Genomic DNA, 27,355 nt, shown 5'->3' on the forward strand with positions numbered 1-27,355 from the left:
CCTCTACCTTCCTTTGTACGGATTGGGTTGTTTAGGGGCAATTGACTAAGGAGGGATCGAGAATTCGGGGCCTCAAGGATCATTACTATTATCTCATGTCTGTGCGAAAGGGGAGGGGGAGGTCTCTCTTTCTTTATTTTTATTAATGTGACTTTTATTGCTTTTCTTATTCCATTCAGGATTTAATTATTTTGTCCTCTCCTGATTGCATTGTCCCCACGAAGGATCATGGGCTGTCTATCTTTGGACAAAACCGTCTCGGGGCACGATGGATTGGTCGAGCGATCCCGTAGATATCGTTCCCGTTGCCTCTTTAGGGGGGAGAAGGGGAGGAAACCGATCCCTTTTTACCTTTTTTTTCCCTGCTTCCCTCCGATCATGATATCAAAGACTCAAACCCATGTTTCTTTTTTTAAACTGCTATATCCACTTGGAGGGGATGATGTTCTGCGATGGAACACGACAGATGCAGTCAAGACTACTCTGTACTATTTCGGGTGCCCTCCTCCCAACCTCTCCGTGTCCTTTCTCCTTCCTTCCCGGGGGGGGGGGGAATGGGGGACCACTACGGAGGCCTCACTACGACATCCCATCGTAGTACTACAAGGTACTAGAAGGACTAGATCCTTTTAGGGACCAGGATCTAGGATGATGCTAAGCAGGGACTCCGTCGTCGCTTTTTTGGAACGAGGTCTAGGTTGGTCACTAACAGACGCTACTTTCCGGAGGAATTCCTGACAACGGTAATGGTCAATGTCAATGCTAATGCTACTGCTACTGCTCCTACTCATGCGGCGGCCAGTCTGACCGTCAGAATAAAAAAGAAAAGAAAGGAAGAGAAGGTTTCAACGGCGAACGTGGGCGGGACTACCAAACGTTGGTTTGACTTTTTTTGGTTTTTTTTTTTTTTTTTTTTTTTGCGCGAGTTTTGTTAGTAACTAAGTTTACGTACCTGGTAGGTAATGCACCGTACCGAGTCAGGGCAGTAAACTTCAGTATGTAAGTATCCTTGCCGTCCCGTGTACCGTATGGCCCTGGGCTGGGATTGGCATCAGTGTCTGTACTCCGTAGGTATTTGATGATCGTCTTTTCTCGCTCCTTTCTCTCCACCATCAATTTCTCCAGCTCGCTCGCTCTTCACTCTCTCTCTCTAAACCTTTTCTTCTTTTTTATTATTCTTATTACTACTTGCTTCAATCCCAATTTCCCACCTGGGCCCCCGTCGCCTCGGTTTGAGATCTAGTAGTAGTTCTTCCCTTAGTCGTGATCGTGATCGTGATCGTGATCGTTCTGGCGATTCCCAGAGTTTCCCTCGTTTTTCCCCAGAATTTAATCAATCCCGACCCATCCATTCCCTTCATTCATTGGTACTGCGGCTACTAGTAAAGTAGTAAAAGCACTACTCCCCGTTTATTACTCTTACTATATTACTTGCGGCAACTACTCCGTCTGGACTTACTTTTACGGCTCTTGACTCCATCCTTTCCCACAACTGCTCTCCGTATCTTCACGCTCTCTCTCTCTCTCCACCTTTCTCTCTTCTCCCCTCTTGTTGCAATTGATCCATCCTTTCGCTCTCCTTGTGTCCCTCTGATCGCCGCCTTCCTTCTTCATCTCATCTGTTGTGGCCAATTTTTTGGGTGCGTCTCTCGCAACCGTTTCAACCGTCAACCTAAAACACTCGACAAACTTTCCGGTGCTCGACACGGGGCATGCGCTCTCAACCTCGACCTTGAAAGCAACTCCGTCTGCCTCATCTCGTCGGCTCTCCGACTCATTTGGATCCCCCGGCCTCTTGCGCGCCAGATCTCCTCCCTACCATGGTCAAGGATAGGACCATCCCATCACGATTGGAGGCTTAACGGTCGCTCACTTGCTTCGCCTACTAATTTGGCCCCCGAATCTGTCATCGCCGACGGGACTCCTGATATATAGTCCTTCCTCCTCCCTCCCTTCTTCCTCCCCACTGCACGCTCCTCACCCACTGGCATCCACCCACACCATGTCCCAGCAGGATCTGGACCGTTCTTATGCCAGAGCGCCGAATAACGACTCCCCCGAACAACATTCAATCCACACACGCTCCCGGTCGACTGCTCATGCGCACAGCCCTAAGCGGCTGTCCGTCTTCAGTGGTCGCTCTCGCAGCAACACCACCAACTCTACCACTTCCTCCCGCCGTTCCCCTGCTTCTTCCATGACCTCTGTGGAGGCAGCATCGCTGCCCTCATATGACGATCGCACAGGCTCTGCGGCTGGCGTCCGCCATGATCGGTCCGAGAGCGTGACCAAGTCGCTTCTCTCGCGGGGAAGCCGCATCCTTCGTCGTCAGGGATCTAAGTTCCACATTGTCTCCACGCTGGACGAGGAGGACGAAGTGGAGCGTGAGAAACCTCGCTTCGAAGTCTCGGAGATCTTCAGCCGCAACAGCAAGTCACGCCAGAGTGATGCGCGTAAGTCTCCCCTGCCATATGCGAACTGCGCTGTAAGCACCATTCAGCTTGTACCCAATGCTCATACAACGGACTTTTCACAGACGACCAACTGAAGAGCCTTATCTCGGATCCTTTTGACTTCCACCATCTGACTCATACGAGTCCGTCTCAGTTCCAGTCATTGGAAAGGGCCCGGGAAACCGACCTAGTCACGGAGTTCTCTGCTATCCGTGCCTCTCAAAGACCCGTCACCAACCTGAAAGGCATTCGGGCTGAGGATCTGCATTTCCGTGATTTTTCATCAGAGGATCTCAGCCAGTGCGGGACAGCCATCGGCTGTGACGAAGTCGTGTCGCCTCCGCCAACAAGCCCACCAGCATCACCAAGCGGTTCCTCCTCCGTGAGTCCAAAGCAGCTTCGAGCACGAAGAGAATCGCGTGTCGTTGAGAACTTTTCACGGCCCGTCCCAAGGTATCCTAAACCGGGATCGACGACCCCGCCGCCGCCGAGGGCCTCGTCTCCGAGATTGGCATCCTCTCCCGAGCTGCCCGAGCCAGCTCCTCGCGCCATTGACGAGATCCTGGGTCTGTCGACCCAGCCAACCTATCCCGAGCATGTGTACTCACATGCCGATGATGTAGAACCTGGCGCATCTTGGTCTCAGAGCCATATGGAAGACATGTTCCATCCTCCCTCAGGTAATGTCTTTACAGCCACCGTCAGCAATGAAGCGCTGAATGCTCGCACCTCATCAATGTCCCTGCCGACTCTATCGTCGGACTTGGAAGATGTGCCGGAAGAAGAGGAGCCCGCCGTTTGGCATGATGACGAAATCTCCCCTCGTGCGCCTGCTCGGGCGATCTCCTCACCTTTAGCTGAGGCGCGATCCCCTTCCATCACTTCCACGACGGGGGCTAGGTCTGAGCTGTCCATTTCTGTGGCTGAAGACTTGTCAAGGAAATTTGCTGAGGCACTCGGGTCCCCTACCCTTCCACAGCATCGTCTGGCCACGATTGCACCGCCGCAAGCACCCACAGTTCAAGAGCCAGTTCGAAGACGCTCCTCTCTCAACCTGAAAGCCATCCAGGAGACCATCTATGAGTCATGGGATGCGGACATTGACTACTGCTATGAGCATGCTGCCGAGTCGAACTGCAACTTTGACTGGACTCGCAATTCGCTCGACGAACCGCGGCAGGAGGAAGCGGAGGTTACCGTGACTGGACCGCATGGGAGCAATGCGTTGCTTGGGTCAATGCATCTGAACGCCTCGGACTTGACCGCCGCGGACCTGGACCCTGTAACCAACTCGCACGTAGTTGTGACGTCCACTCTGGACGATGATCCTGGCCTAGCCGCCACGCAGAGGGACAGCGATTACTTCCAGCCGGTGAGGTTCGCTCCCACCTTGGGCAAACACATCAACCCTGATTCGCTGTACGAAGAATACTTGACGGCGGATGCAGAATCAGACCGACACTTTGCCTTCTACTCGCAGCCGGGTGTGATCCAGCCTTTGGACCACTCGGTGTCTCCCCGCAGCAGCTTTTCGCCCATCAGCAAATGTAACTCACAGGAAAGTTTGATCTTGTCCCGTGCCGCGTCTGTCGTCCGCAAGCACCGGTCCTCCGTTTCGACTGCCAGCGTCCCCGACCTGGTACACAGTCTAGCAAGCAGCCGCGAGTTCCAGCCATCTGAGCAGAGGCTCTCCGGCGAACTCTCCGGTGTGGGACGCCCCGAATCCTCCCACCATCGGCAGACCAAGAGTCTGGCACGCGAGCTCGAAGCTCAACTTCTGTTCCGAGCTGATGGCGACGGAAGTCCCGAGCCTGCCGGGTATGCGTCGACTGGGGCCCCCTCCATCCACGATCGGGCCAGGTCCACGACTGAAATGGAGGCGGGTCCGTTGATCGCCAGGGCTATCAAGAATGACGCTGCCTCTCGGGCCGCGCCTCGGCGGAAAGGCAGAGCGTCTTACTCCCTCTTCCCTACCACTGCAGCCAATTGAGCTGCTATCAACCCGAAGACAACTTGCATCTCTCAAAGGAACTCTTACAGAGCCCTTGTTCTCCGCATCCTGCTTCCTTCCATTCCTCATCCGTTCACTTATAGAACTCTTTCAACGACTTGATGATTCTTTCCTATCGCGGTGGCCTTGTTTGTTTTTGCGTTTCGATTTTTACTGCAATGAATGTCATCTCCTTGAGCAGTCCTTCGGTCGAGTCTTGTGGGCTATGCGCTTATGTTTTCTTTGTCATCTGTTCTTTCCTCAGGTTTCTCCACACGCATTTTCTGGTGCATTTCTCAGCGACTTTTCATTTTTTCCTCTGGAAGAAAAAATATGGGTGTTTTTCTGGCATGGGGGATTTGGAAAGGGCAGTGAATGGGGTTTCAGTCGGACAACATTCGTTCGGATTTTCATTTTGTTGGTCTCGGTCTCGGCTTGGGCTGCTGTTGTTGCAGTGGCTCGGTTTTGTTCAGCATCCATTGTTGATTTGGGTCTGTCTCAGTATATAGATAGCGCAGGAAGGGATAACCGGGTCTGTCTTGGAGGGTTGTTTGATACAAGGGTTACACATGGGCAAACAGTAAAGAGGAAAAGTGATGATTACAATGTTGAAAATACCCGTCACTATAGCATGAGCAGCGCTGTTCATTGACCAGAGTCTGGTGTGCCAGCAGTAATCCCGGCAGAAGGTGCAGTGCAATCAAAGTACTCCCGATGTAATCCGTCACCGCTGAGCCGGGCGGTCCTGATTCTGCTGGCAGAATCTCCCGTGACGGGGGGTGGGAGGGCGCGCTTTCCTTTCCCTGACGTCGGGGATCGTTCTTTCCTTGCGGCGAGTATGTCTCCCTCGCCGATCCTCTTCATCCACCATCTTTCGTTCTCTTGATTATAGCGTTGTTCCTTGTCTTCGTGACGTTTACTAGCCATGTCCGCCCCGTCGCAGGCTTTGACCAAGCGTCAAAGCGATACCAGCCTCATGCCCCCGCCACCGCCGCCGAAGCGCCTCAAACGGCCGGCCACCGTGCTTGACGAGGATGTTTATACCAACGCCCTATCTGAGATCATTGCACGGGATTACTTCCCGGGTCTTTTGGAGGCTCAGGTGAAGCAGGAGTACTTGGATGCGCTGGATTCCAGAGACAAAGAATGGATTGCAAATTCGAAGAAGAAATTGACCGACCTCATGAGGACGCCCGGACGAGCCCGATCACGTCCTGGCTCAGCCAGTATGACACCGCAACATACCGGTTCTGGGCGGCCAGGAGATACACCGATGGGCTGGGGAGGGGACACGCCTATGTCAGTCATGTCTGCAGCCTCGTCAACAACCCCGAGCGACAACCATGTCTTGGCCCCAGATGTGTCCCGCCTTGGACTACTGGAGTTTCAGGCCAAATACACTAGTGAAGATAACGAGTCTTTCAATAAAGTGCTCGATAAACAGAACGAAAAGCATCGCGAGAGGTATAAGTGGCTCTGGAGCGGAAATAAGATCCCAACCGCGAGACAGATTGCGCATCGGCGGCGAGAGGTCAAGCGAATCGAGGCCCAGGGTGGTAATCCAGACCAACATAAACAGGTAGCCATCAAGACAGACTTGGACGCCCGGCCCGCAAACCCCGACACCTGGAAGACCCGCCCGGAGAACTCGCTCATGTTCGCTCCTTCGTCCATCGAGGATTCGTATGAAACTATCCAACAAAAAGCGGAAGCAACGTCGCGGGCAGGGCCCAAGCGGGTAGTCTTTCAGAACACACGGCTGCCGGATGAGAGCCTTCATCAAGCGGCATCTGATGCAAGTGCACCTCCACCCTCGCCTTCGATATCGGCCATCAAAGATGCCATTGCCGGACGTCCACGTCCTACCGAGTCCGAGCCAGGGTACACGGGGGGCGAGACCCCCCGAGTCAATGGATACGCCTTCGTGGATGAAGATGAGCTGGAGTACCCCATTACCTCATCAAAAGACGACGACCATGCAATTACCATGGATGATCTCCGCCTGCTTGGTGGCAGTGATGCGACCCCGAATCCTTTTGAGATCAAGGAGAACCGAAGGCGAGAAGACATCCATCATCGCATGGTAGATCGTGTGGCGCGGTCAAGGCGTGCAGAGAAGTCTGCCCGTGACGCCAAAACCCCCGTGACGCCACGGTTTGCCAGTAGTCCACGGCTGGACTTTGGGTTACGCACACCAGGTGCGGCTACGCCGGGAGGGAGAACAAACAAGGCGTTAACGCCCGCGGCGCAGAAGCTGCTTCATCAGATGGGAAACACTCCTCGTCTGGGGTCGACCGCAAAGTCATCACTGAGAAACATATGGACACCTACTCCGAAAAGGGGCAAATAAACGCGGTTTCAATTCTGTACCATCTTTTCTCGTGCGCTCCAATTTAGCGTTAACATCACATCTTCAATACCAGGCATGGGAAATGGCGTTGCGGGTGGAATCTATGCGATCATGAGGGAATGTTGGATGGATCTGGCGTCACTGTGTTTTCAATTCATGTTTTCTATACACTTATTGTTTATACAGCTCTGCACATCACCCATTTCATGACAGTGGGCTGATTTGCTAGCTTCTGGCCATCCATGGGTATGAGGCAAGTTTAAGCTGCCTATTATCGTTCACCACGCTTAATGTGAAGAGAAAGAGTTGCTGTCAACTAAACAATATCACAAATCACGAGCGCATGCCATTCTGGCCTGAGTCTATATGTAAAAGAATCTGACAGACCCCTGGCGTCCAGAGATATTGCACCTATAAATGACATAACACAAATAGGCACGAGGTTATATACCGTATCGTCAGGGTAACAAGTTCAGAGCAAGCGGGTATCTATTGGCCTTGCCGTATAGGAGTGTGAACTTTTCGTGCCATCCAGGCCTCCCTGGTCGGGCGTCACAACTAAACACTATAGAGCAGGCGATCTATCTGTCATTGCAGACAGCCAAAAGTAAACATAACCTGGATCGGATTGGCCTAGCCGAGGACCCAGAATAACGTCCAGATCCCTATCACCATGTAAAGGGAGATCCAGACGCTTTCGTGCACACTGGAAACGGCATTCAGGTAGTATGCGGCCCCGAGGTAACTGCATGTGATGTCACCGTTGGGGTCTCGTACGCCGTATGAGACGTTGGCCCATTGGCCTATTGGACAGCTGAAGCCGAGAATAGATGGACAGTTCCTGACCAAGCTGTGGCAGACATCTAGGCAGGGGAGTACCTCCTTATATGGCCCTGGGCGGATATCCTTGTCTATTAGAGGGTTGCGGGATCGGTTAGTTGCAGGTTTGTCCAAGAGGGATGAATTGGTGATAGAGGTGCCGTTGAGGAAAGCTTGGCCCGCGTTTCGAATCTGGAGGAAGGTGGCGTCGCTGGAGAAATCCGCGCATCGGGGAATGGTCACGGCACAAAGCCACTGCTTGTATGCGTCGGCGCAGGAATCGCAGGTCACGGCGAGCGAGAACATGTTCTCGCTTGAGGTATTACATTGGACCTGTTGCATGGAGTAATTGAAGTTCTGATACAAAGAAGCTGCATTGTCGTCGTAAATTTTTCGGAGTTCTGTCATGTTCACGGATGGATTGGATGGCACAGCGTAGGCGACTTCGGAGCAAAATGGCAGGTCATAGACGACGGCGCAATTGTCATCTATTTTTGCATTAGGTTTGCGACAGCATGGGGTTCAAGCCAGATTTCCTTACCTGTTTTGGTTGTGAAGTTCATGCGCGGCCAGACTTTGCCGCCACCTCCTATGATCCCATTCCCCGCGCTGGTGGAATTGCCATTCCGCGCCATGATCCCGTAGTAAGTAGAGGTCCGGTTGAGGCCGGTGATATAGAACTGCTCCGTCGGTCTGACCACTGAGCCCCGAGTAGTCATGCTTGTCTCAACGTTGCTTTTCCCGATTTGCGCAAGCTGATCGAGGGCGCAATATGACCGTTCCAGACCCGATATGGAGGTGCTATTGAGGTTATTCGCGAACATTGTGTATGGAGGCGTCCTATCCATCCAGTGGCTGTAATTCTGCGGTGTGAGATCGGTAGTGGTGAGGTTTTTCGTCGTCAGAAGCGCTGCATTAGTGTCTGAATCGACTAGGAATAGAAACTGATCCGTGTCGTCAACGCTGTGGAAATAAGCATCGGTCGAGGCTGCAAGCTGGTAGGTGAAAGACCCGGAGTATTCAGTGCTATTGGGGGCTGTCACTCCGATGTAGACATCCCTATCCACCGACAGGACCATGCCCATGTAGCCTTCCTCCGCCGATTGTGCTGTCTGGTTCGAAGCGGGTTTGTCGGGCCCCGGTTTCTGTACCGACTCGGATGCATAGACAGTCAGCTGTGGTACGGCAGCTGTGGTGGTGGAATCTGTTCTGTTGAGGCTGGGCTTCGAGCAGGCCGTTAGGGATAGGTAGACGGTTGTCGAACGTTTCGAAAGGTCACGACTCTCATTCTCAGAGGTGCTGTTGGTCCCATCACTATTCACCGGGAAATACCACCACTCGGTCGCGCCCATCTTGATCGTACTCTGTTGATACTGATTATTGCCTAAGGACGATACGCCAGCCGGAGCCCGACGAACCAAGTCGAGTCCGCGCGACTTCCCTTCCTCGTCTACAGCATCTTCGAACTCCAGACCGTTATAGGCCGCAAGTGGGAAGGAGAATTGCGGACTAGCATCACCGAAAATAAAGCGGCCATGGTTTTTCGAGGCCAGGGACGTCGAGTCCGAATCGTCATCAGCAGCAGCAACCGAGCCAACGCAAATGGCCAAGCCGATCGCGCAGTAAAGTACCGCGCGGACAGCCGCACGCAGGCGGCACTGTAGGTGTGGTGGTACGAGTGAAACAAACATTCAGGCTGGTTGATGGAGGGGTCGACTTCGGAGTAAAGGTCATCGATTGATATCAAGCAGCGATCTGCTGCTGGCACGTATCAACTAACTTCCTCTCACGGCGGAGGCCAGCCGAATCGTGAGGGGGGAAGTATGTCCAAGGAGACGGAGAGGGATCAGGGCTACCCCATGAACATCAACCGCATTCGCCCTGTGGGACACAAATCCGATCAGCCCGGGGCTGGCAATTGCAGTCGGTTCGCTGCTGAAACCAGGGGAGATGGGTCGGGGTTCATTCTGGCTGGAGCAGAAGGTCTGGGCTCGCAGTGGTGTTTTTTTTGGTCGGGTGCCTGGAGTCGCGCCGAAGCAACTTCGCCCTTGGCGCCGCCACGGTCCAGCCACGCTCCACCCACCACCATCATCATCATCATCCACGTCAGCCGTTAGGAACGCTACAACGATCCAGGGTACTCTGGATAGGCATGATACATTCTTTCATTTCGTGCAAGACTCCAATCAGATGATTATTATTCAAGGCGTATATATATAGTATGGATCATCTACACCCCTCTCCCCCACGTCCCAACTCTATACAAGCTTGTAGCAACGGGCCACCACCCCACTGAGGATGACAATGGCCGCGATGACCCCGAGAATCCCAAAAAACCAGCCAAGCCCTTCAGTATTCTGCCCGGGCACATTAACGTTCATCCCAAACAGACCGCAGATCAGGTTCATGGGGACCAGCATGGTGGCAATGAGCGTCACCTTGCTCAGCACCTTGTTGACATGGTTGCCCAGCATCAGATTTGTCACGTTCAGTTGCGCAAGATAGTTGGTGTGCGAGCGACTGAGCATCTTCTCGAAATGGGCCAAGTTGGACATCATAGTCACAACGTGATCCTGGATGTCGCCCAGGTAGAGGCCAATGTCGCCGCGCGGCGTCACCGAGTACTGCTCGTTGCAGCGCTTCGAAAAGCCCCGGATGACGTCCGCTTTGCCTCCCAGGAGGCGCATCAAGCTCATGACTTTCTTGCGCAGTCCACCGATGCGCGGCAAAAAGGACTCGAAATCATCCATACGCGCGATGAACACAAGATCCTCGATGGCTTCGGACTCAACCTCAATCTCCCGAATGACAGGGCCAAAACTATCCACAATGTCGTCACTGTATGAAAGACGTTAGAAACTCTCGTCCCCAACAATGGCGCTGGACTCCCATCAGACTTACATCATGGCATAACAGATCCAATCACTGCTCAGCGATACATAATCACGAAGCTTTCCAATTCTCCTCCGTACATTAGCAGCATGAGGGTTCTCGGTGAAAGAGAACGATAGAACCCCGTCCCGGAATACAACCATATAGAAATTCACGGGCTCCATGAATTCCTCGCTGGTCTTGTCCATCTGGTAGAAGGTCCGGAAACACACAAAGTAATACTGCTTGAACAGCTCCACTTTCTCGCGCGCTTCTTGGGTTAAGATATCCTCCGTTGTCAAAGGGTGGATAGAGAAAGCTCTGGACAGAGCGCCCACCTCATCTTCAGTAGGGTTCAGGACATCGAGCCACCAGACACCCCCATCCGGACCCAGCTGGAAAAGATCCCGGAAGGTGTCTCCTGGTAAGACCAGGTCGCCCAGCTCTGCAGCATGCACGGTGCTTTGTGACTCGGACGAGAAGAAGCCGAAACGGGTAGGCTCATTCTCGTTCTTCAGATTCGCCAGCAGTTCCTTTTCGTTCACAACATCGGTAAAAGCCTTCTCGTTCTTCTCCGAGGTCGAATCCAAGATATCATCCGAAGAACGTTCAATACTTGACGAACGTTTCTCCTCATCCTTGTCGGATTTTTGAGCACCCGGGCGAAGGTCGTAAAAGACTCGAGGCTTAGTACTCTGCGAGCTAAGGCTATGTCTGCGTCGGTCTGCTGTGGGCTTTGCCTTTTGATTGAGGGCAACAAACTCCTCCAACTCCTCATAGTCAATCACTGGAATCCTGCCGGGTTGCTCGAACGTCGGCAGGCAGCCATCGTCAGTTGGCTCCAACGTTATGTCCCCAGGCTGCGGTCTGATCACGCTCGCATTGCTAAATGTTGGGCGACGAGGATGTGTACCTCCAGATACCGTGCGCTGGAGAATAGCCTCTAGGTCTGGGGCTGCGTGACTTTCCAGGGTATTCGCACGCTCCCGACGGCGCGGGTCTGCGAATGCCTCAACTGAGTTGGGCGGAGACGTTGACCTGGCAGACACAGATGACTCGCGCGACAAGTTTGCGAGATCCTGATGCGTGCGGCTATATGCACGACCATGGCGAATGTTTCCGGTGGGGTCAAGAGAAAAGCGATGTCCGATAGCATTGAAATCCTTGTCTGATCGTTCATCATCGACTACCGCTGTTTCGAAGTCACGCGAAAGCGAACCGGCTTCCCGAAGTGCGTCTTCAATGTTAAGCAACTCTTGGCGTTGGGGCGTCTCTGGGTTGAGCCCCTGCGGGACGGTATTTTGCCGACTCAGCGGCACATCAGGGGTGGCTTCGAAGCGTGGCGGATCCAATTGGAATCGATGATCGTCAAGTTCAGGGACAGGGGTGCTGTACCTGGTCAAGCACATGTACTTCTCGGACTTCGGTGACTCGGACATGGTGGCTTAATTGATTCTTTTCTTTCACGCCGGTATGTATGACAGACTGATCAGATGGGATTGCTGGCAAGGAACCAGTGTTGTTGACTTATTCTTTTTTTCAATATTTTAGCTGCGTTGAAGAGCGCGACGTCGGAAGTCGTACTCAGGATGAGAAAGGTCCCAGGGCGCTTGCTCCTCCATCCATTAGCCAGACCCCTCGCAAGGGCCTGGCATTACCGATGCGCGTCCGTGTGCCAGCTTCGAGACTGCTGGGAGTAGTTCTATTAGGGGGGTCTGGTGTCGCCCCCGCAGAAGACCCTGAACTTGGGGCCCAGAAGAGGGTGGAGGAGAGAGGACTGGTTGTAGCGAAGCCCCGCCAACTTGACTGAGTGAAGGGACAGGAGCGCCGTCGCTCCGAAAGTGTGAGGGAAAGCGCGTTGACGGAGAGAACTCCTGCACAGAGTTCTCACGGTTCACCGCAAGATTCGACCAGCGACGTTGACGTCCGAATTGGTTTCGGCGAAATTGACACGGGCTGCTGGACAGCAAACCGAGAAGAAACCAATAGGGCCACAGTGAGCAGGTCGAGAACAGATCTCGGGACCGATCCAAACGAGGTGATATGCGAAAAGCGTGCTGAATGTGTTTAACCGTGACTGGTGAGAATTGTCGGCACTCTCAAAGGAAGAGGGTGGGAGGCGACTGGAAGGGAAAAAAGTCGCCAGTAGAATTGGGGTGTATGATGTAGTGTGCACTACACTCGGAAAAAAGACCCCGTGGTCCAAGACGATGCGTCAAACCACGAGGACGGGAAGGCCACCGACGGACAAAAGGGGGGCCGAGAAACCTCGGAAAAGAGAGAGACAGAACACACGATGTGATAGAGCAGGAGAGTCTGTTCAGAAGTCACCTAGGGAGGTGATGTGAGAGAGTTGTCTCAGCGGACAAGAGAGAGCCGAGAAGCCAGGCCGGCGAGTGGATGAGAAGACTTACCTTATATAAAATACGAGGGGCGGGCAGAAATTTCCGCATCAAGGGTGCGAAACGGGCTGAGGAGTCTGAAATTTTTAGTAGGGACGCCGCGTCGGCAAAAGCCCCGAGGCGGGTTTAGTCCAGTCACCGGCCAATCACACCGGTGGCTTTTAGTCTTTTCAGCTGCGGAAGTCCAACATCGAGGGCTTCCGAGTCCGTGGGTACAGTAGGTATCTTATTGCAACTTCCACTGCTGGGTGCCCATTGGGATGTGCGAGATCTGGCAGGCATGTTCACTGTCCCTACTGTAAGTAGCCGGAGGGTGGTGTGGGCTTGCTTTTGTACGGGCTGCAAGCCCCAAGGAAGCCGGGCACCTGTCACCTCCGTGAATGAATTATTTATATCCGGCCATCTGCACGTTCCAGATCCAATGGTTGCCGTGGACAGGCCATATCCATGTGATCTACCCACCACCTCCAATGTCTCATTCTTGCCTGGGTACTCCATACAATCCCCAAGGTTCCCAGCCCTTTTTCACTCTACGGTGAACCATCCCATCGTTCTAACAAAGATCTAGGCAGCAGTCTAAGCGCTCACATCACCAAATGAAATTGGTTATAGGGGTGCATGGGAGAGTCCCTGGGCTCCTATTGCGTAATTACCATGTAATATTACCCCGCCACATGGAGCTCTTTATGATACCCAATTAAGGCACGGATGATCATAAGGAGCATCCTGATCCGGACGGGCTTATCCCATATCAAGGTTCACCATCAAAACCGGGCAACAAGGATAAGAGGGAGTCCATGACTTAACTACTAGAACTACTACTAGGTACACAGTATGGTGTACCAGGCAAATCGCAGAGGCGGTTCTGTCTTGCTCGGAACCACATCATCCTTTGACCCCACAGGACATGGGAGCTATCATGTTGGTTTCAACCATTTCCATGCCCCCTTCCTAGTTTATTATTTGCTTGAACTGTCTGGGTACGTGTGCTTTCTCAGTCAAACACCACAAGATACTCCATACAAGTTATTCCTCTGTCCTGTTTGGAATAATGTACTTGTCGGATCACACCGTCGTATCGGGCGGGGGACCAGTGTTTGCGGCTAAAAAGGTCGATCTCTGCCTCGAGTTATCTATCAAGCTAGGTCGAGACTCGAGAAGTCGGTTGGCACGTTGTGACCTGAGTAGTCAAACTGTCAGAGAGGCCGAGAGATGACAGAGAAATACTCCGTATTAACCTCCCGGGTAACTATCAAGTAATGAGAACCTCGATAGGAGAATTTGAGAAATAATCTTCGAACTTGGCTTTGTGGCACCTGGATCTGGCAAGCCCTGTGGCCCCTCACTTTCCCGCTTTGCTTCCCCTCCCCGACGTCGGCCCTTTTTTTAAAAAATTTATTTTTTTCTGGTCCTTTTCCAGAGCGCCAAGAAAAGAAAGAGTCACAACCTTGTCGGCGCAAGGCATCATAATCTAACCCAATCGTAGTGACTCAAGCAACCACTACACCTGCGACTGGCAAGGTTTCTTCCCATACATACTTAAGAAGATATCAGGGCTCGATCGCGCATCAGTTTACCTTTCCTTTCTCGAATCCTGCGTCCTTGTTCCCCCACAATGGCTGCGACTTCCTTTGTCATCAGGACGCCCTGTTCTTCCGCCAATATCGGACCTGGCTTCGATGTGATCGGTCTGGCATTGTCACTGTACATGGAGCTCCATGTCACAGTTGATCCCTCAAAACCGTCGCAGCAACCACTCAACTGCCTCATTACTTATGACGACCAGAGCAACAGTTCCGAGAAGATCAGCTTGGACCCGGAGGTGAACCTGATCACCCGCGTAGCACTATACGTACTTAGATGCCATAACCAGAGGGCATTCCCTGCTGAGACCCGTGTGCACATCGTAAACCCGATCCCTCTGAGTCGGGGTCTCGGTTCGTCGGGCACTGCTGTTGTGGCTGGTGTAGTGCTCGGAAATGAGGTAGGTAAGCTTGGTCTCAGCAAGGAAAGGCTTTTGGATTACTGTTTGATGATCGGTAAGTCTCTCATCCATCTTTCTGATAGTGGAGCCAAGCATGCGCTATGCATTCGATCATGTCTGGCACCATCTCGTTCGCTAGCCATCGCTCACCGATTTTACAGAACGACACCCCGACAATGTCGCTGCCACTCTCTTCGGAGGCTTTGTTGGCACCTATCTTAACGAGCTCGCGCCTGAAGATGTAGCGCGCAAGGAGATCCCTCTCAGTGAAGTCCTTCCCGCTCCAGCTGGTGGCATTGACACCGGAAAGAGGCCCCCTGAGCCCCCTCTTGGAATCGGCCATTACAGAAAATTCCAGTGGGCCAAAGAAATCAAGGCGATTGCCATCATCCCCGACTTTGTGGTACCGACGGCCAATGCCCGAAATGTCTTGCCCGCGTCGTATTCGAGAGCGGACGTTGTAAGCTTGCCCGCGCTGTCACTATACTCCGAAAAGGTGCCTCAGCTAATGTTGCTATCAATATTAGGTCTTCAACCTCCAACGCGCTGCCTTGCTCCCTGCCGCTTTGGGCAGCTCTCCGCCGGATCCAGATACCATCTATCTGGCCATGCAAGATAAGGTCCACCAACCATACAGACAGACTCTTATCCCCGGCTTGACGGAAATCCTTCAATCAATGAACCCACGTACGCAGCCAGGTCTCCTCGGAATCTGCCTGTCAGGTGCGGGGCCGACCATCCTGGCCCTGGCAACAGATCGATTTGAGGAAATTGCAGAGCGCATCATCTCTCGTTTTGCTTCCAACAACATCGCCTGCCAGTGGAAGCTGCTCGAGCCCGCTCAAGAGGGCACCACTGTGCAATACTAGAGGTTCAATTCCGGTTGCAATAAGCTGAAGCTACCTCAAGGAGTACTGGAATGGGGAGGCGGGGATGGAGATGACCGCTATTCTCGATGAACATGGGTCCATAGACAAGAGCTTGGGAGACCCGGTGGATAGAACAAAAGTGACTCTAGTTACCTCTCATGTTTACATATCCCCGTCTTTTTCTCTCATCGGCCTCTAGAATGTCAATTCGGAAATCCAAATCAACAGATCATGTCTCAGCGAACTCTAAGGTGTTGAAGCACCGCCTTGTCTACACACCAATAGACTGAAGTGGGGCAGACATCTGGTAGAGGGAACGCCGTTGGTGAAGTATCAAGATGCGATATGGGCATCAGGCGACGTATTCAATGACTTTGATCCAAATGCTAGAAAAGAAGTGAAACTTTTCCCAGATACTAAAGTCGATATTTCATGTGTTTGTTCATGATGGTAGCAAGATACGTCATGTCGATACAGGCCCCAATACGCAGGGTAACAATACCAGTAATCATCCCGATAAGCCGAGGCGGTGGACATTTGCGACCACCTCAAGCTAACCTCATCGCCGGAACGCCCCTTCGAGCAGCGACCGTCCAGATCCTAGTCGAAACAACACCTCTGCACAAACAAAATTTCTTCACGATGGACAGTCTTTTGGCGCCGATCCAAGAAGCCCTGGAAGGACAAATCGTAAGTATCACTTCTCGTCTAAGCAGCCTTGTTGCTGTTTGATTACCATTACAGCCACCTATGCCGTTTACAGCTATCCGATAGTAACTTGATCACCGTTTCTTTGAATAGGACTTCCAGGGTCAGCGCATTGCAGAGCTCCTTTCTACCGTCCTTCTGATCATCTCGGGTGTAAGTGTATTGGGCTTCTACCGTGGCGGTATCTTCTGGTCCACTTGCTTACGATCATCGCTTCTATAGGCTCTGGCGTTCATTGTTGGATACATCTTCCAAGACATCCACCTAACCCTCTGGGTTGGACTGGCGGGCGCATTGGTTACTGGGTTGGCTGTCATCCCACCTTGGCCTATGTACAATAAGAATCCCGAAAAATGGCTGGTTCCTTTGACGGCGGGCGTGGGAGGTACAGGAGTCGTGATAGATGGAGTTAGAGTTGCGTGAGGCAGAGCTTTGGGCTTTGAAGGTGTTAATTTGATATCCTGGAATCGATCACAACTTGTCCGCTTGCACATACACAACCCAAACCTGTATGGATTTTTAAAAAGCCGATGCTGAGAACTGCGAAACGAACCACAAACGCCATAAAGAGCCCTCCCTTCGGGTTCTACCCTGCCGGGATACTGTAAGACATGGAGGTGACCCGCCCATAATCGAACCCTGCAATCTTGGACATGTTTTTTACCGGCCGTATTTCTGGAACTCCCAGTCTCTGTTGTCGAGGGGGCAAACTTGACGGGTCTTCAGCCACCGCGAAATGCAGTGGAAGTGGAACGCGTGCTAGAGGCAAAGGGACGCGCTTTAGTGTGGGATGCAGAGTGAATGACCAGAGAAGTAAACTCACGTTGCAGATACCCCAAGCAACTGTGCACTCTTCAGTTGTAGACGAGCCTTGGTTGGCTTGGCATTCGATACCTATTGGATTTATACATTAGGCCATGTATTGCATGAACGTAGGCGGGAGACGAGGCATACACAGATCCATGATATGGTTGCGGCAGATTGCACAGTTGTCGACGACAATATCCCACGCCCACAGAGCGACCGCATTCCACTAGAACAGCCATCCGGTTAGTTTCGGTGGAGCTCGACATGATAGCATATGCCCGTTGTTGGTATACCTTCTTGACCTCAAACTTCTTCTTGCCGTCACTGGCGCCTTCGGAAGCTTTCGATGAGCCCTTCACCTTGGAGGCTCCGGAGCTAGCTTCCTTCATTTCCACGTCCGCCATTCTGCTGACTTATCGCGCCTTTTTCCCTAGATGGCCCTTATCTGGCGAAGAAAATGGGTCACAACGCGGGATGATCACGGTACTGGGAAGGGTTCGGAGGAGGGGCAAGCAGTTAGATTGATTACGTAGGTTGGCCGGAGAGGTGGTACCTGGCCTAGGTATTATTAGGTACGGAATAGTTAGCTGATAGATACCCGGGCGGTGCGGTGGACGGCCACCGGGAAATCCTGGCGATGAACCGGGAGGGACCTGCTTACCCTATGGGGACCGGACCTAACTTTCACTGACGTTTGGAGTAGAAGCTATGTAAAGAACCTCTAATGAAGGTGAGATGCTCATAAAGAACCCAGAATACTGCCCTTGTTCAACTGGGTACCTTGTTGACGGACAGAGGGAGAGAGAGACTCAATCTTTGTTCGATTTGCAACCGCCTGCCCGACTCGGAGAAGTCCAGCAAGGCTGCAGTGGCGTAACCACAGCGAGTGAACAAACAAGGCGACAAGGCGATCGATCCCAGGCGGCTGAGTCATCGCCGCTGATCCCCGCTTGGGTGCCCCAGCCTTCTTCTTGGGTTTCGCCCGCCCTTCCCAAGGTCCAGTCAATCCGCTCTCACAGTCACTTTCACCACACACCACAACCCCCCCTCCTCCCCGACGAACCGCAATCGCACCCTACAATGCCCCTTCGCTTTTCTTTCTTTGCTGCCTTTATTCGCCTATCTAGACCTGAGCATGCCTAGGAGTCCTGGCTTACTGCTTTCTCTGCGCTTCCTTTGACTCTAATAATAGACGAATTTCCCTCCGAATCCACCCACCCAACTGACGTCTTCCGATCAAAGACCCAACTCGTCGGGCCACACTCAAGCGCCCACCACATAGCGACTGTCATCTTGTCTCCCTGATAATCTATCCGGCGTTGAATCATCGAGTACGGCTGCTGGGCAGTGCGTTGTACTACGGCGGACCTGTAGCTATCTTTCAACCCGCTCTTATTCTTATTGTTTTTGTTTTTGGCCTCGTCGCCAGTCACTTTCGGTTTCTCTTCAAAAGGCTGCCTATTTATTAAGCCTACCTCTCCACAATGTCGACACAATCTCCCACACCTCCAACCCCAAAGGGTCCCCGTAACAATCGGCGCAACCCAAAGAGGAACATGACCCCCTCTACTCAGAAAGTCGCTATATTGGCAACCCCTCCATCGTCGCCGCCGAGGAACCTGAGTCCGGGAGGAACCGCTACCGATTCCTCCATCAATGTCAACGCATCCAAGAAGAAACAGAGCCGGTCTGGCAAAAAGCCGCGCGAGGCGCCGAAAGCATCTCCGGCACCTAAAGCGCACCGCCATACCTCCTCTCAACCTAATAACGTCATCGCCACCCCTCAAGTCAAGGATAGTCCTCATTACGCAGGCCCAACCTTCCATGCGTCCCCAGCGCCGTCGGCATTACCTATGCCCAGCTTTTTTTCCAAATCTCTACCAGACTCGGATCTGGCGCCGGCTCTGGAATCTGATGGTGACAATCTCGATGCCGAGCCGGACCTCGAAAACACGCCCTCGAAACCCAAGTCACGCCCCCAAATCCAGGACGAGGAGCGCCAATCAACTCCTTTGGATTTTCTCTTCAAAGCTGCAGTCGAGGCCAGAAATTCACAGCAGCATCAAAGCCCCGAAGCAAGCTCTCGTATCCGGTCTCCGCAGACTGATTCCAAGACCCTTCATCACCGTAAACCCAATGGTGCTGCTGGTGGGCTCTTCCGGCTGGAGATGGAGAGCCCGGAATTCCAGAACTCTCAAATTGGGCCTTCTTTCGCGACTTCTTATAAGGACCGAATGAATGCGCTGCGATCGGCCAGTTCACCTTCCCCTCCTGTGTGTGAGCTCGACGAGCAGCAGAAAAGAGAAAAAACCGAAGCTTTGAAAACTCTGCTGCTCAACCCTCGTCCCCAAAGGCCCTCTTCCGCATCTATGGTGGCTTTGGACCAAAGCGATAGAGCAATGGGGCGACCGACTCCGAATCCTAATGTGCCTCACTTTGCAACCCCAGTGAGGACGACCTCAGGCCCGCCAGCCCCTCTCTCACATGGCATGTCATACGATCAGAAACAGACATTTGTTGGGAACGGCCGACACTACCCATCGTCGTATACACACTCGCATGCGCACCAGCAGTTCTATTCTCCGAATTCTCCACTGAGGAAAGAAGTTCTTACATCGAAAGTTGAAAACCTACCGGGCGTTTACGGGGAAGCGTTCTATCCTCCAACTGCTTATGAGCAACCCAAGTCTCCACCTAAATATGCGCAGTATCCTATGTATTATCCTCAGCACCATCAATCTCCGGTTTCACGAAGTGTGTCAATGAGCAACAATTCGCCTGCCTATGACACGAAAAAGATGGAAGATGATCTTCGAAGGATCTTGAAACTCGATGTTAACCCCGCGATGCCATCGAGCGGCATGCAAAGTTCCTTCGCCTAAGGTAACCTCTTTTGCGCTACAGTATTCTGTTCCTCTTTCCTTATTCTCCACGTTCGTTTCATGATATTAATGTATTACAAGGGTACGGTTTGGACGAGCAATGCTTGGGCGCGCCCTTATTGGACCCTGCGGACCATGCGAAACATGGTCCTCATCTTTATTGGCTTATTACAGTTCCCACATCACCTCCTAATCATTTTGCCCTCGGTGCCCTATGTTATGTTTTCCGGTGACGAACTGTTATCTTTGTCCTTTACAAAGGTTTTGTTCTGGTGTTCTCCGTGGTTCCGTGTTGGTGGCGGCTATTCTGGTGATCGAGGGGGAGTTAGTTTATTCCCTTTCTAGTTGTCTTCGTACCTCTATTTGCATTGAACCCGGAGTCCGGTTGCCTTTCGCGTCCTCTTTCGGGGCTATTGGTTTGGCGAAGTTCCCTGATGACTACGGATATCCGTGGTACCAATTGTTGATGCCTTTGCTTTCTGTGTTGTCCCGCTTGACGCTTGTCCATTTTCCGCCTTTCGTTTGTTCTTCCATCACTGCTTCTTTTCATCATTCTTTCAGTCCCAGGTTCCAACAAGGGCGTGGAACTATGGCAGCTCTACACTTTTTTGGTTTGGCCCTGATTACGTTAAGGCCCATCCGGGACTGATTGTTCTCGACGTGTGTCTTGAAGGGCTTGGCCGTTTCCATTCCTATGCGATATGTATCTCCGTACGTTCATTTCGAAGCCGTTTCACTCCTTCCGATGGAATTGCCTGTTAAGTTTGACGGGCTTCCATACAACGGCCATCCAATCCATCTATTCTTCGGCTGTCTACTTTCCTTCTCTGCAGTTACTGTGTCCGACGCTCTATATAGTCGAGGATATTTTGATCATTTCTAGCCACATGATATACGTCGAGCCGTAAGTCTCGACAGGTACTCGAGGGGTATCACTCGATTTGGGGGTTCACATCTAGTTGTACTCCGTACACGGAGGCATAATATGATACCAACCAGCACCTACCCTAGGTAGTAGGTACTAAGCACACGGGGGAATCCTGTAGGGAGTCCCGAACGGAGTCCAGAACTCGGATGGAAGCCGGGCGGCAAGCCCAGGCCCAACGGCGAATGGGGAGTACCCGAACGTGTCCACTTTGGGCGGGCCCCACCCTGTACTGCAAATTACGCGGCTCCGAAAGCCCTCAGGAGGTGAGCGCCATTAACCGTCCACTGCAAGTATTATGATTGTTCCGCCATCCCTCGGACGATGGAGAGCAGCAGCCCGTGATGGCGGTCAGGGGCCATGCTTTTGGCGCGTGGCTGGAGATTGGCGCCGTTCCGTGGTTATCGATTCCTTGGATGTCGATTCTTATCACCCTGAACCCTGAATCCACCAGCCATCCGGTCGGGCAATTCTCCTTTGGATACGAGGTAGATTAAATATCAGGCTACTATCTAGTATTTACTAGGGTAACAGGACTCCAGACTCGGATTAGATCTTGGGGGCGATCCACCGGTTAATTGCTCTAGTCTGTATCCAATTAACGGTCTTGGTCTATCAGGCGAATGGGACAAGAATAGCCCTCCATCGGATAATGCCTCGTACTAGTTTGGGGGGGTTCTTCCTAGGAGGGATTGGTGGCATTGACCCCGTGAGATGAAAGGGGTATCACATCGAGGTTGTTCTCAAATTGGCGGTTCACCCTCGAAGGTAGGGAAGTTGATGGTGTCTACTGGTGCAATGGAAGTATACAGCCACGGGGATCCGGCTTAGCGGATCGAGACAGAAAGCTTAAGTCATAGGATAGGAAGAAGGATGCCAGAGGATGGAAAAGAAGTACCGGAAATTACTATAGGTCAGAAGTATATACCGTATAGCGTGGTACGCATGTATGTAGTAAATTTCTGTACCTACATCACACATGTCAGACTCAGGTACCCTGTACATCTGGGACCACCGCAGGTACATACGTAGTACTACTGATTCCAATGTACCTGCGGTGAAGTATGATTCGCAGCTTGGGAAGGCCATGCTCATTGCTTGAACCTCCAGTTATAAGAGGATAAAGTGTCCACACTACACTTACACTAAAGAGATGCTGAAGGTGTTGGTGTCTAATTTCGATTAGTCACTAATTGATAGAGTGCTACTCCGTATGGAGGTACTAACTAGATGTACCTGGTTACACCGAAGTCGAGTCGGGTGTAGTATCGATCTTTAGCTATCATCGAAGTCATCTTGATCGTCTACTTTCCACCCGCCTTGCCTTCTTTCAACATGGATCCCGACCGTCTGCGGAGCGTCGGAAACTGATAGCTACTGCGGGCCTAATTTCATAGCCATTACACAGAGGAGTTTTCAGGAGGCTTGATATCACACCCTTCCGGCCGCAATGGGATTTGAGTTGCCACCTCGATGAAGGCTGGAGGCGGGTAAGGAATGTAAGTAAGTGGTGTCTGCAGGAACGGACATTTTACTATGTACTCCGTAGGTATTTGCGTATGTGACGCATGAAGGATCCCCCGATGATAAGCCCCTTGGCGAACGTCGGGACCTGGTAAGAAAGAAGCACAAGGGAGGGGGAGAAAGAGAGCAAGCTATCTTGAAGGGGAGCCAGACGAAGAATATATTATCTACTACATATGACTACAGGTATTGTCCGATGTGAACTTACGGATGGATGTACGGAGTCGTGGCGGGTGGTTAGCGTTGAATGTGTAACCGCCGGTAAAGTGGTATAGTGCTACGACTCCGTAATGTCCCACCGTCTGGGCGGCGGTAACAGGCCCAGTCCCTGGTTCCGGACGCCTTCCCAGGGGGGAACACAACGAATCGTGGATGCCGGCGTCGCCCAAAAAACCCACGCACGCTAGTGAAGAGAGGGCCCCCTCTTACGCCCCCCCCCTCCCCAAGGAGAAGACGAAGACGAAGAAGAAGGGATATCGAGGAGAAGGGACAGTAGACGGAGAATCAAGAAGAACGCCGAGAAGGCAAGTGGCTGCCCCGTTTACTCGTATCTCGCAGGATCGAAAGGGAGCTAGTTTCGCGCGAAACAACCAGCAGTCGAACGCAAAGAGAAGAAGAGCCAAAGAGAAGGAGAAGAGTAAAAGAGAAAGAGAAGAGACCAATCGATAGGCCGGATCTTCGTTACTCACTCCTGTCCGCTTTCTTCATTTCCTACTAAGTTCTTTCCTCGATCAATCCTCGGTTTTCATTTCTCATTCCCCAAATTATCGCATCCCTCCCTCCCTGGCGCCATTCCATCGTCTCCTGCTGCTGCTGCTGTTGTTGTTGCTCTCTGCCCGCTTTCAATTTCCACCCACCCCCCTTCCTCCCTTCCACTCTCGCCTTTCTCTCGCCTGTCTTCCTTCCAATCAATCCCCAGTCGTCTTTGTCTCTCCTTACTAGTGCTGCCTCCTCGCGGATCTGCTTCTAGAAGCTAGCCGCCCCGTTACCCACCAGCCCTCCCCAGCAAAACTTCCACTGCCTTTGCAATCTTTCCCGGTCTTGGTCCCCCATCTACCCGCGGTACTGAAGTCCGACGTGGATTTCCTCCCTCCTCCAAACCTTCTTCCAATGGTCCTCGTCCGCTTTACTTAAGGAAGAACAATCGGAGTCAATCAAATTCGCCTGCACGGATTGCCATAATGTCGAATGCGTGAGTACCTACCTACCTCTCGTTATGGAACACGGCCACGTCTCCGGGTTCAACTCAGCCGCCGACGCTTTCTAACGATCCACAGCATCGGTTCAGCATGGCGGTCCTTTTGGCATACAATGACTTCTTATGATCGCCATGCATCCCACGACTCGCCATATCGAACGGGCAGGCATGTGCCTCTTAGCCAAAGTCGACACGAGCCTCTCACGTCCATTGCAACAAGCGCCATCGAATCTCGGCCGGATCTGACCTCCCCCTATGACGATGACCAGCCAAAAGGCGCAAACGGCTGGTCCGGCTCTCCCACAGGGGCCGGCTCACCCAATCGCCCATACTCTCCTGGCATGCGATCCATGTCGTCTCAGAAGCGCCAATCCGCGGATCCCAATGCAGACGGTGTTCCGGAGATTCAGATGCAAAGTTTCCATGATGGCGCTCCGCCCCCTCCGCCCATCGCTCATTCATGGAGGAAAATTGAAAAGTGGTTGGAGAATAATTACACAGAACTTTGGGATAATCTATGCGAGGGTTGTACCCAAAATGACATCAACGAACTGGAGCATGAACTGGACTGCAGCCTACCCTTGGAACTGCGGGAGTCCTTGATGATTCATGACGGCCAGGAGCGTGGGGGTCTGCCCACCGGTGTCATCTTTGGCTGTATGCTCCTGGACTGTGAAGAGATTGTTCAAGAATGGAAGAACTGGAGGACGGTCAATGAGGAATTCTTGAGCTCAGCTATGATGAACCCTCCTCCCCCGAAGACCACTCCCAGTTCTTCATCCGCCGCGCCGCCTGCCCAGAACACGAATCCTATGTGGAGAAATGACCTGCTCGAGCGACAGGACTCGCAGCCCCCGAATGCAGTCCAGAAAGCCTATGCCCACCCTGCCTGGATCCCTCTGGCCCGCGATTGGGGCGGCAACCATGTGGCCATCGACTTGGCCCCAGGGCCTGCTGGAAAGTGGGGTCAGGTTATCATCTTTGGTCGGGACTACGATTGTAAATACGTTGTCGCACGGTCCTGGGCTGCCTTCCTTGCTACACTGGCGGATGACATCTGCAGCGGCAAGGTCTCCGTGGATGAAGAAACGAGTGAGATGAAGCTTTTGGAGTTCAAGTCGCAAAATGTGGAACCCCCTTACCTGGAGATCCTACGGTGGAGAACAGATCAGAAATATGGCAGGAGGCCACCTAGACGCAAGGCTCCGAATGGTCTGGGTTTGAGTACGGGCAGCAAGTCGGGTAAAGAGTCCCCCTATGGCAGCCCAACTCCTAGCGAAGAGCGTGGAAGGTCGCCGCATCGGTTCCCGAATCGTGGGTCTACCCAGAGCCCCAAGACTCAGTTTGGCATCTCAAGTCCGCTGGCTCGCGTGACAGAGGAAGCAACAAGCCCTGTGCACACCATTGTGGAAGCCGAGGTCCCAGAGCAGGCGGCTAAGGAGAACGAAGAAGAGCCAACGTCGGATGATTTGATGGAGGTAGCAACGCCTCGGATCAGTGGAAAGGAGAACGACGGAGTTGCCAAGAATGAGGACGGGCGCCAGTCATTGGAATCGGACAAGGCGCAAAAGCGTGAATCGAATCAACCGACTTCGGCCACTGGCTTGGACGCCGAGGTCTTGGGTGAAATGAAAAATGTAGCGATCTAGACCTCGTTTTGAGCGGTTGTTGCTTTGCCCCCTTTCCCGGCTCGCCCATTTCATCTTTATCATGAGCATCTTGCGTTTGCGTTACTAATGCGGAGTTTTCTGACATTGTCTCCCAGTCAAAGTGTACCAGGCGCCCGTATGAAGTCGATGGATTTGTGTGAACACTCTTCTGACCTACGTGTATAAATCCCTAGCATTGCCATTCTCCCTGATTCCTGTGGCCGTTTCTCCTTTTTCCTTCTTCTGTTGTCCTTTGCAGCTTCCAGCAGCCTTTATCTCTTTCTTTGCTCAGGATGGTCACCTGCGATCTGTTTCCTTCACATAGCTGTAACTTTACCTCAACGATGACGCTGTATTAGTTCACTTCAAGTCTCCTCCAATCTTGCTGTAGCCTTTCACCTTCAACATCGATACTTCCTCAGTCATGGCTGATTCTTAGCCTGTTTCGCTCTGTGATTAATCTAGTGGACTACGGTGTATCTACCGCCAACACCCAGTGATTAACTTGATATATTCGGTGCCGCGCCATATGCGCCAGTATTGATTCCCACTTCGAGTCCGATACTAGTACTGTTGCTTGCTCGCTCCGATTCTAGCCACCGGTTATGAACACGCATCAATTGGATACCACCGAAACGTATCTGGACCAGAGAGGTTCATGACCCGGAAATACGGGGCTTTATAATCCATCACCAGGTGAACTGCTGCGGGCGGTTACGCGCCTACGTCGGCGTCCATAGCCAAGTGTTGAATCTTGAGCCCCTAATCCTGTTTCTAATCCCGCTTGGGCTTATCGAGGGAACAGTTGCCTCTCGCCCCCAAAGCTAGGCTGCCTTGAGTGATAGGGCAGGTTTATAAAGGCCATTGAGTTCAATCCCAATCGTCATCATCGTCGTCATCGTGCCTGTAGTTCCTTGCGTTCCCGCTACGAATAGCTCGCTTCCCCCGATCTCTGCGATCCCCATCGTCGCTATCTTCCTCCGACTGGTCAGAGCCGTTGTCTCCAGCTCGGAATTTCTCCTGAGCGAGGATCCCTTTCCAAATGAGTCTCTTCTCGAGAGTCGCGGTGCTGAACCCGTCGGTGCCATCTCGACCCCCGGACGCAAGGCCTTCAAACCCGACTAGTCGCTCAACTCCCATCCCATCCTTGAAACCAATCACGCATGGCAGAACCCGGATCTTCAACCGCTCCACCACAAATGGAGTATTCCGCACATCCACCCGAGCAAAGCGCACCTCATGGTGCCATGCCGCTAGCGCTCGAATATGCTCGTCCATCGTGCTGCAGCGCGCGAAATCCGGATGCGCAAAGTGAATCACGCACCGGTGGGTTTGGGTTGTGAAGTCTAGCAGGGCCTGGTCACTTGCGATAGTGGGATAGAGGCTGTCTTCGACAATTGTAGGTGCGGCCGCATCACGAGGTCGGTTGTTGCCTTGGGCCGACGCAAATTCGGAATTGAGCTGCTCAATCCGGTGTGCTCGATAGGTTGAATCATCTTCGTTCTCTAAGGCGCTGAATAAGGCGTCGTCGTCATCGATATCATCCTGGTCTCGTGCCAGGGGTTTGTCTTCGACGGCGCGGCTCATGGTTGATTACTGTAGGGGACGTTCGCGAAAAGGTGTGAGGACGGAGGCGCAATCCCTGGAACACGGGGATGAGGTTTCTGACTGAGAGAAATGTGATCCTTCAGAGCACGAGGAGAGACAGAGTATAGATATCCTGTTGAAAGCGGATGAGGGGAAGCACACTGTGGGCCGTGGGGGCAATTAAATGTTTGGATGCTCCGCGAGAGGGTTTCAACAATTCGAGGCGGGATGAATCCGAGAATAAATATATATAGGTATCGAAAGATTCTTTGTCCAGGCAACGAGCCGGCCCTCTGGTGAATAATTGATGAGCGGGGGAACACGCGGTCGACCAGAA

The 27,355-nt window shown here is 52.5% G+C and overlaps 12 protein-coding genes across 12 annotated transcripts; 7 read left to right on the forward strand and 5 right to left on the reverse strand.

Annotated features, from left to right (window-relative positions):
- Nucleotides 1-2,197: 2,197 nt before the first annotated feature.
- BO80DRAFT_344234 (uncharacterized protein) lies at nucleotides 2,198-4,443 on the forward strand (the record flags this gene model as incomplete). The annotated part of the gene is made up of 2 exons (XM_025715267.1): nucleotides 2,198-2,453; nucleotides 2,537-4,443. The coding sequence occupies 2 exons, from the start codon at nucleotides 2,198-2,200 to the stop codon at nucleotides 4,441-4,443; spliced, it is 2,163 nt and encodes a 720-aa protein (XP_025579961.1).
- Nucleotides 4,444-5,246: 803 nt separating this feature from the next.
- On the forward strand, nucleotides 5,247-7,136 carry BO80DRAFT_420839 (splicing factor ESS-2 family protein). The gene has a single exon (XM_025718464.1). The coding sequence runs from the start codon at nucleotides 5,369-5,371 to the stop codon at nucleotides 6,791-6,793; it is 1,425 nt and encodes a 474-aa protein (XP_025579962.1). The 5' UTR covers nucleotides 5,247-5,368; the 3' UTR covers nucleotides 6,794-7,136.
- On the reverse strand, nucleotides 7,110-9,407 carry BO80DRAFT_76169 (MID1 family protein). The gene is made up of 2 exons (XM_025724768.1): nucleotides 8,154-9,407; nucleotides 7,110-8,100 (listed from the first exon to the last, which is right to left on the reverse strand). The coding sequence occupies exons 1-2, from the start codon at nucleotides 9,301-9,303 to the stop codon at nucleotides 7,427-7,429; spliced, it is 1,824 nt and encodes a 607-aa protein (XP_025579963.1). The 5' UTR covers nucleotides 9,304-9,407; the 3' UTR covers nucleotides 7,110-7,426.
- Nucleotides 9,408-9,870: 463 nt separating this feature from the next.
- Nucleotides 9,871-11,922, reverse strand: BO80DRAFT_344990 (magnesium transporter CorA family protein; the record flags this gene model as incomplete). Its single annotated transcript, XM_025715303.1, has 2 exons — nucleotides 9,871-10,450; nucleotides 10,514-11,922. The coding sequence occupies 2 exons, from the start codon at nucleotides 11,920-11,922 to the stop codon at nucleotides 9,871-9,873; spliced, it is 1,989 nt and encodes a 662-aa protein (XP_025579964.1).
- Nucleotides 11,923-12,015: 93 nt separating this feature from the next.
- On the reverse strand, nucleotides 12,016-13,058 carry BO80DRAFT_76209 (uncharacterized protein). Its single transcript, XM_025724769.1, has 2 exons — nucleotides 12,898-13,058; nucleotides 12,016-12,540 (listed from the first exon to the last, which is right to left on the reverse strand). The coding sequence occupies exons 1-2, from the start codon at nucleotides 12,934-12,936 to the stop codon at nucleotides 12,109-12,111; spliced, it is 471 nt and encodes a 156-aa protein (XP_025579965.1). The 5' UTR covers nucleotides 12,937-13,058; the 3' UTR covers nucleotides 12,016-12,108.
- A 1,291-nt stretch (nucleotides 13,059-14,349) lies between these two features.
- On the forward strand, nucleotides 14,350-16,047 carry BO80DRAFT_498607 (homoserine kinase). The gene is made up of 3 exons (XM_025724138.1): nucleotides 14,350-14,924; nucleotides 15,031-15,329; nucleotides 15,397-16,047. Exons 1-3 carry the CDS (start codon nucleotides 14,501-14,503, stop codon nucleotides 15,736-15,738), a joined length of 1,065 nt encoding a protein of 354 aa, XP_025579966.1. The 5' UTR covers nucleotides 14,350-14,500; the 3' UTR covers nucleotides 15,739-16,047.
- Nucleotides 16,048-16,367: 320 nt separating this feature from the next.
- BO80DRAFT_76256 (signal peptidase complex subunit 1) lies at nucleotides 16,368-17,120 on the forward strand. The gene is made up of 3 exons (XM_025724771.1): nucleotides 16,368-16,428; nucleotides 16,540-16,599; nucleotides 16,669-17,120. The coding sequence occupies exons 1-3, from the start codon at nucleotides 16,381-16,383 to the stop codon at nucleotides 16,867-16,869; spliced, it is 309 nt and encodes a 102-aa protein (XP_025579967.1). The 5' UTR covers nucleotides 16,368-16,380; the 3' UTR covers nucleotides 16,870-17,120.
- On the reverse strand, nucleotides 16,676-18,119 carry BO80DRAFT_420844 (SCF ubiquitin ligase complex subunit HRT1). The gene is made up of 5 exons (XM_025718465.1): nucleotides 17,915-18,119; nucleotides 17,547-17,811; nucleotides 17,401-17,479; nucleotides 17,270-17,340; nucleotides 16,676-17,205 (listed from the first exon to the last, which is right to left on the reverse strand). The coding sequence occupies exons 2-5, from the start codon at nucleotides 17,655-17,657 to the stop codon at nucleotides 17,107-17,109; spliced, it is 360 nt and encodes a 119-aa protein (XP_025579968.1). The 5' UTR covers nucleotides 17,658-17,811; nucleotides 17,915-18,119; the 3' UTR covers nucleotides 16,676-17,106.
- Nucleotides 17,824-18,636, forward strand: BO80DRAFT_76258 (uncharacterized protein). The gene is made up of 2 exons (XM_025724772.1): nucleotides 17,824-18,249; nucleotides 18,446-18,636. Exons 1-2 carry the CDS (start codon nucleotides 17,989-17,991, stop codon nucleotides 18,533-18,535), a joined length of 351 nt encoding a protein of 116 aa, XP_025579969.1. The 5' UTR covers nucleotides 17,824-17,988; the 3' UTR covers nucleotides 18,536-18,636.
- Nucleotides 18,463-20,242, forward strand: BO80DRAFT_76242 (uncharacterized protein). The gene has a single exon (XM_025724770.1). The coding sequence runs from the start codon at nucleotides 18,738-18,740 to the stop codon at nucleotides 20,133-20,135; it is 1,398 nt and encodes a 465-aa protein (XP_025579970.1). The 5' UTR covers nucleotides 18,463-18,737; the 3' UTR covers nucleotides 20,136-20,242.
- Nucleotides 20,243-23,509: 3,267 nt separating this feature from the next.
- Nucleotides 23,510-25,866, forward strand: BO80DRAFT_76386 (SMI1/KNR4 family protein). The gene is made up of 2 exons (XM_025724773.1): nucleotides 23,510-23,776; nucleotides 23,862-25,866. Exons 1-2 carry the CDS (start codon nucleotides 23,766-23,768, stop codon nucleotides 25,429-25,431), a joined length of 1,581 nt encoding a protein of 526 aa, XP_025579971.1. The 5' UTR covers nucleotides 23,510-23,765; the 3' UTR covers nucleotides 25,432-25,866.
- BO80DRAFT_420847 (thioredoxin domain-containing protein) lies at nucleotides 25,863-27,345 on the reverse strand. The gene has a single exon (XM_025718466.1). The coding sequence runs from the start codon at nucleotides 27,016-27,018 to the stop codon at nucleotides 26,302-26,304; it is 717 nt and encodes a 238-aa protein (XP_025579972.1). The 5' UTR covers nucleotides 27,019-27,345; the 3' UTR covers nucleotides 25,863-26,301.
- Nucleotides 27,346-27,355: the final 10 nt, after the last annotated feature.

Source organism: Aspergillus ibericus, assembly GCF_003184845.1.
Source record: "Aspergillus ibericus CBS 121593 unplaced genomic scaffold BO80scaffold_2, whole genome shotgun sequence".
Classification (NCBI taxonomy): domain Eukaryota; kingdom Fungi; phylum Ascomycota; class Eurotiomycetes; order Eurotiales; family Aspergillaceae; genus Aspergillus; species Aspergillus ibericus.

Excerpts from the sequence above, each read along its gene's own strand:
- BO80DRAFT_420847 (XM_025718466.1), bottom strand. The coding sequence starts at position 27,018 with ATGAGCCGCGCCGTCGAAGACAAACCCCTGGCACGAGACCAGGATGAT.
- BO80DRAFT_76209 (XM_025724769.1), bottom strand. The coding sequence starts at position 12,936 with ATGCGGAAATTTCTGCCCGCCCCTCGTATTTTATATAAG. Across the intron at positions 12,541-12,897 it reads CCCCTCGTATTTTATATAAG|CACGCTTTTCGCATATCACC; the intron begins GTAAGTCTTCTC and ends AAACACATTCAG.
- BO80DRAFT_76169 (XM_025724768.1), bottom strand. The coding sequence starts at position 9,303 with ATGTTTGTTTCACTCGTACCACCACACCTACAGTGCCGCCTGCGTGCG. Across the intron at positions 8,101-8,153 it reads GAACTTCACAACCAAAACAG|ATGACAATTGCGCCGTCGTC; the intron begins GTAAGGAAATCT and ends ATGCAAAAATAG.
- BO80DRAFT_76242 (XM_025724770.1), top strand. The coding sequence starts at position 18,738 with ATGTCGACACAATCTCCCACACCTCCAACCCCAAAGGGTCCCCGTAAC.
- BO80DRAFT_420844 (XM_025718465.1), bottom strand. The coding sequence starts at position 17,657 with ATGGCGGACGTGGAAATGAAGGAAGCTAGCTCCGGAGCCTCCAAGGTG. Across the intron at positions 17,480-17,546 it reads AGAAGTTTGAGGTCAAGAAG|TGGAATGCGGTCGCTCTGTG; the intron begins GTATACCAACAA and ends TGGCTGTTCTAG. Across the intron at positions 17,206-17,269 it reads TTGCTTGGGGTATCTGCAAC|CACGCGTTCCACTTCCACTG; the intron begins GTGAGTTTACTT and ends CTTTGCCTCTAG.
- BO80DRAFT_420839 (XM_025718464.1), top strand. The coding sequence starts at position 5,369 with ATGTCCGCCCCGTCGCAGGCTTTGACCAAGCGTCAAAGCGATACCAGC.
- BO80DRAFT_498607 (XM_025724138.1), top strand. The coding sequence starts at position 14,501 with ATGGCTGCGACTTCCTTTGTCATCAGGACGCCCTGTTCTTCCGCCAAT. Across the intron at positions 14,925-15,030 it reads GGATTACTGTTTGATGATCG|AACGACACCCCGACAATGTC; the intron begins GTAAGTCTCTCA and ends CCGATTTTACAG. Across the intron at positions 15,330-15,396 it reads CGTATTCGAGAGCGGACGTT|GTCTTCAACCTCCAACGCGC; the intron begins GTAAGCTTGCCC and ends TATCAATATTAG.
- BO80DRAFT_76256 (XM_025724771.1), top strand. The coding sequence starts at position 16,381 with ATGGACAGTCTTTTGGCGCCGATCCAAGAAGCCCTGGAAGGACAAATC. Across the intron at positions 16,429-16,539 it reads AAGCCCTGGAAGGACAAATC|GACTTCCAGGGTCAGCGCAT; the intron begins GTAAGTATCACT and ends TTCTTTGAATAG. Across the intron at positions 16,600-16,668 it reads TCCTTCTGATCATCTCGGGT|GCTCTGGCGTTCATTGTTGG; the intron begins GTAAGTGTATTG and ends TCGCTTCTATAG.
- BO80DRAFT_76258 (XM_025724772.1), top strand. The coding sequence starts at position 17,989 with ATGCTCATAAAGAACCCAGAATACTGCCCTTGTTCAACTGGGTACCTT. Across the intron at positions 18,250-18,445 it reads TTTCGCCCGCCCTTCCCAAG|ACGAATTTCCCTCCGAATCC; the intron begins GTCCAGTCAATC and ends CTCTAATAATAG.